This window comes from Echinococcus granulosus (assembly GCF_000524195.1).
Source record: "Echinococcus granulosus chromosome Unknown EG_S00241, whole genome shotgun sequence".
NCBI classification, from domain to species: Eukaryota; Metazoa; Platyhelminthes; class Cestoda; order Cyclophyllidea; family Taeniidae; genus Echinococcus; species Echinococcus granulosus.
The window spans coordinates 39,759-44,516 of record NW_020170621.1 but is presented as its reverse complement, the minus strand read 5'-3'; the positions used below and the strand labels follow the sequence as shown (position 1 = coordinate 44,516).

General features: G+C 43.1%; 1 protein-coding gene across 1 annotated transcript in view; it reads right to left on the bottom strand. All coding sequences in view use genetic code 11, as the record gives it.

The window, feature by feature from the left end:
* The window catches only part of EGR_10614 (hypothetical protein), a gene marked incomplete at both ends in the record, with an annotated part of 6,209 nt that extends 2,568 nt beyond the window's left edge, over nucleotides 1-3,641 (bottom strand). The window contains 2 exons of the mRNA XM_024499863.1: nucleotides 1,873-1,903; nucleotides 3,530-3,641. Of these exons, the coding sequence (XP_024345726.1) occupies nucleotides 1,873-1,903; nucleotides 3,530-3,641 (143 nt within the window). The remainder of the gene's footprint in view (nucleotides 1-1,872; nucleotides 1,904-3,529) is intronic.
* Between the last annotated feature and the right edge of the window lie 1,117 nt (nucleotides 3,642-4,758).

Sequence of the window (4,758 nt, the reverse complement as noted above, 5' to 3'; positions counted from 1 at the left end):
TTGAATTATCTGACCACAATTTGTTGCTCCCCATGGACGGTATAAAGGTCACGTGCAGATTATCGGTCCATGTAATCACATTTGCAGAGCATCGTCCAGACATCACAACGCGATGCAGTTGTGCTGTGAAGAGATGATTGCAAGCAATAGATGTGTAAGCGGCAGCGGCAGAGGAAATCGTGTGAATGCAGGTGCTGCGGATGTAAATGCCGCAAAACTACGGGGCTACATTCACAAGCAGTGTAACACTGGAAAGAAGGACTTTAGCCGTATTGTCCCCTCTCCAAAGACATCAGGATCCCTGGCCACGTCAAAACGGACCTCCATTGTCATCACTCTTATTTCTAAGCTCGAGTTTTTCCTCAGCATTAGCGGTCGAGTGGGACTGTCCAGGATGAATTCTACAGCCAGTGGTGCTCCAAAGGCTCTGCCTTAGAGACCACTACCGTCGTTACGTCCAAAACCACCACCACACCCGCAGCCTTGCATACGCGAAAGCCCGCAAGCACATAAAGTTGCCACCACATTACTATTTATACTCGTCAACCAAGGCGTGCAGCAATAGCTAATGTAACATCCACAAGCCACAGGTTCACCCACAGCTCCCCACAGTTGGACGTACCTCCTAAGAGAATAACCGCTCCATGGTCGCCCTCCTTGCCAGACGCCACTATCAACTACAAGACACTTGGCAGTCATTGCAATGCATTCCGTTCAGAGTGCCGCGCACTTCCAAAGACGCAGAAACAGCGAGTGACCGCCTTACCGGTTAAAAGAAAGGCAAAACTGATACCACGAAGAACAATGAAGTAAATAGATAGACTCCAAGGACATCACCAAGATGAAGAACAGGACTATCCACTCTTGGCGTATCTTTGCATGCAATTAGAGCAGTCTGCACAAATGCCTCTACCGTCGTGGCAGGGATCGAGAGGGTGCTAGGTAGTTAAGCTAACATCCGGTTTTCGGTACACTGCCACCAGCAGTGACACTACTATCTCATTCCTAAGCATAGATGATGGAATGGGCAGCACAAGTGTGGAGGACTTCGTCGATCGTGGACAGCTACCAACTCCTCGCAACTATCGTATTCAAGGAAAGAGGCCCCGTTTCTTCTCATTGTTACTCAAAAGGTGCAAAGATCGAGCGAATCGCCATCACGACCCAATTTAAGTAAATGCCGTGCTAAATTGTGCACCATTAAGATCCGAGAGAGGCAACTGAATTAGCCATTTGCAAAACACATACACCCCCATATTCTTTTTATCAAAACGTACTAATCAACAAACCCAACAGATACGTTGGCGCGATTTGAAAAGGATTGAGGAAAATTCGACAGAGGCGAAAACACGCATCAGGTCACAGATGCATGAAAGGTAAAAGCTAAAATCGCCTTTACTCTATTATGTCTTTCTGACGCGTTTAGGCACGATTTGGCCAGTTATCTACGAGGGAAGGAGAATGTTGGCTGATGGTGCAGTGGCATTGCCATATGTGGTTATTTGAACCTGCAAAATATCCAAACATTTGCAAAAACGCAACTTCCGCAGGTTTTCATGTTAGAATGTTGAACAAGTTGCCTGCAATCATTGCCTAATGAAGCGATGGGATCGATGATGATGCACATAATGCCCAGAAATAAAGAAGAGGATGAAGATGGAGGAGAGGGAGAAGAAGAGGACAAAGGGAACCCCGAAACAAATTGTCAAGTCTGCAGCGGGGATGGTGTCTGCCTGTTAGAGGCAAAATAAGGCATCAAATAGGGTACTGCAAATTGTGCCTTTACACCTCTCCCCCTGTTATGGCTGCCATGTGCAATTTGCGTGTCAACGAAGTAGTGAGAAAAGACTTCCGTACCTGAGCACAAATTACTTCCCATCCAATTGGTTTGCAGAAGTTTGTGCTGGAAAAAGAAAAGGAAAGGAATGATAAGGAGGTCATGTAACTAATGGATGCATCGTTATGCGAAGAGTAATTTAGACTGCATTCCCTTGCAGTGTCTCGCAGTGTAATCATTACGCTGATGGCTCGGAAGTTATAATGCTCCTTCTGCAGCAATAATTCCCTCGCTCTGTCTCCCTCACCAATATCGTGCCGTACCTCTGCGCTGATAACGAGGTTGCTTACAAATCAGGCAAACACTTATTTGAAAATTGAAGGTGATGTATATTTCGCCCTCTGAGTACCCACGCAAAGTGTCAGAGTGGATTTATTCTTGTGGAGTACTGCAGGCTATTTAAAGTCTCGCAACTGCGAAGTCATTGAAAGAACTGCTTGGAGTTGTGGATAATGCCGTCATATCATGTCATTTATCAATAATCTGTTTGAGGAATTGGGGGAAACAACGAAAATAAGTTTTCTGTTACCATATTTGATAGCGCCGTCATGGCAATGCTAAGTGACCGTATAGGGCAGACCTAAATGCCTAAATCAACAATAAGGAAGATCCGCCATTCCTTATTCAATTTTGGTAAAATACGAGGCCCATTTTAGAACATTCTCCATACTTTCCAGAGCAATACTTTCTCGCAAAATTCTCCGGCTCCCTTATTACCCCTTTCTCCCCTAATTCCCAGTATGTACTTTCCTGCATTTCTTGTTTACAAGTTGGCCATAAACGAAACGAAACAATTTGCGCTCTGTTGGATGGAATTTACTTGTCATTTTTCGTCGCGATGGTTTTCTGAACTTAGGATTAAGGTGTAAGGAGGAGTTTTCAGTTCATAATAATAGAGCATACCAATTTAAGTTCAAGGGTAAACAGTTGTTGTCTCTGAGAATATTTACATTTTTTGCAAAACATGTGCAAAACGAATGGAGAGTGTAGTCACTGCTAACGACATATGAAGGAAACTGAAACTGCCCACTCTTGCCTAGTGCCACATCTTTACGGGTCTGGAACATATTCAAATGTGTAGGAGGGAGTCACTGCCATGGGCACTTTGAGACAGCAACGAAGCATCCAAGCAGTAGACTAGTGGTGGGTGTTTGGTCGCCTCTAATACGTAATCAAAGGAAAATCAGTTCTGTTTCTCAATTGCAGTTTCCCTTTACATTTTCCAGTTTGTTTAAAGGCAACGATTTCCAGTACAGCTTTGCCAATCGCTAGACTCTAAATACAAGCTCGATTCGTCGCTGTAACTGATGTGGCACAACTACTGTTGCATTATCAGGAAGATGAACTTGATTTCACTGGGGTTTTTATGTAGCACTGCGGGACTTCATTGAAGACGAAAGTTGATACAATGCACTAGCAGAATACATATATTTAACATTAGGAAGGTACATGGGCTACTGCCGTGGCTCCAAAGCCAGCCTACAGGGCGTGGCAGAATGGCCAAATCAAAAGCTAAATGTGGTTTCTCACAAAATTGGATATCAGCCGTAACATTACATGTATGTATTTGGGTGGAGAGACTTTATTTTACTGTAGGTTTCCCCTTTTTCTCTGCCAAACTTGTGGATTTGTTAGTTTAAAATAAACTAGAGTGCAAGATGCATTGTCAAAGTTTGAAAAGTTTTTCCTTACTAAACCATAAATTCAGAGTACTTAAACATGTATATTCAGGCATTGTGCACAATGTAACGCATAATACGGCAGCTATTTTGCTAAGAGTGCTATAATATTGAACACGGCTCATGGAATGATCTTATTTTACTAAATTATACGAGTATTTGTTTGACTACATCGTAGAGCTCTCCTCTTACCACCGCGCATCGCGTGAAGTTGTGTTCCAATAATTTAGTTGCAGACTTTTGCCGTTAAAAAAAAATTTTTTTTCACCAAACTTGCCACTGAGAAAAATTACTCTTTTTACATTGCTCTCAATTCACCTTGAAAATCTACATATAAAAAATACTGGGCATGAGATATTTAACTATCGTATGAGGCACTTGACGGATTTGTCTGTGTTGATCGAGGAGAATAGCCTAATGTGATCTGCTTTCAAGGCTCTACAGCATGTTCATCTAACTCGTCTCCATCGAAAATCAAATCTTTTGGCAACTTGGTCAAGTTTTAAAGGTTCCACTCTTGCCAGTAGACTTCACTACCTAAGCTAGTCGGAGATGAGAAGCGCTTGCCTTCTGGAGGACTTTGGAATTTGGTGTGTCTGAAATGCCCGAGATGTTTGGAGGACAGCCACTAAAAGCCCGTTTCGCCAGATGATAGAGATTCTTGACGTACTCCTCATCGTTCTCGTCAACTTTTTGTAAGTACAACATTGATCGATGTTGGTAACATGGCTGATGCCGAGGGAGACCTAAACCAAAATAAATCATGGGGGAGAGTAGAGAGGATGATGGGCGTTGCCTGGAACTGAAGTTAGAGATGGAGGTTAAATTTAGCAGTTTCTAGCGAGTTTTTGGATTTCATGCCATTTCTGAGGTCCGTTGGCACTGCTACCACTGTAGGACGAGGCTCGAAGATCGCCTTCTACTTGGCCGTCATAATCTTAGAACACTTCAGGCTAAATCCACTTTGACATGTTTATTAGGATACGTAAACGGAAGAAGTAAGTACAAGTGTAGTGGGAGTGGACACGGAACTGATCCTCGCGATAGAGGATGTTCACGTCTCAGTCAGTAGGTTGGATTAGTATGCCTGCTTCCTCTCTGAAAGGAACATTGAATCAACAGAAGTATTACAATTTGCATTGAACATGCAGTACGATTTGGGACTTTCGGCATAGGTTTTGATTATGGAGAGTGCATAGTTGTATCAAACTATCGAAAAAGAATAGCGAAAGAGAAAAACTT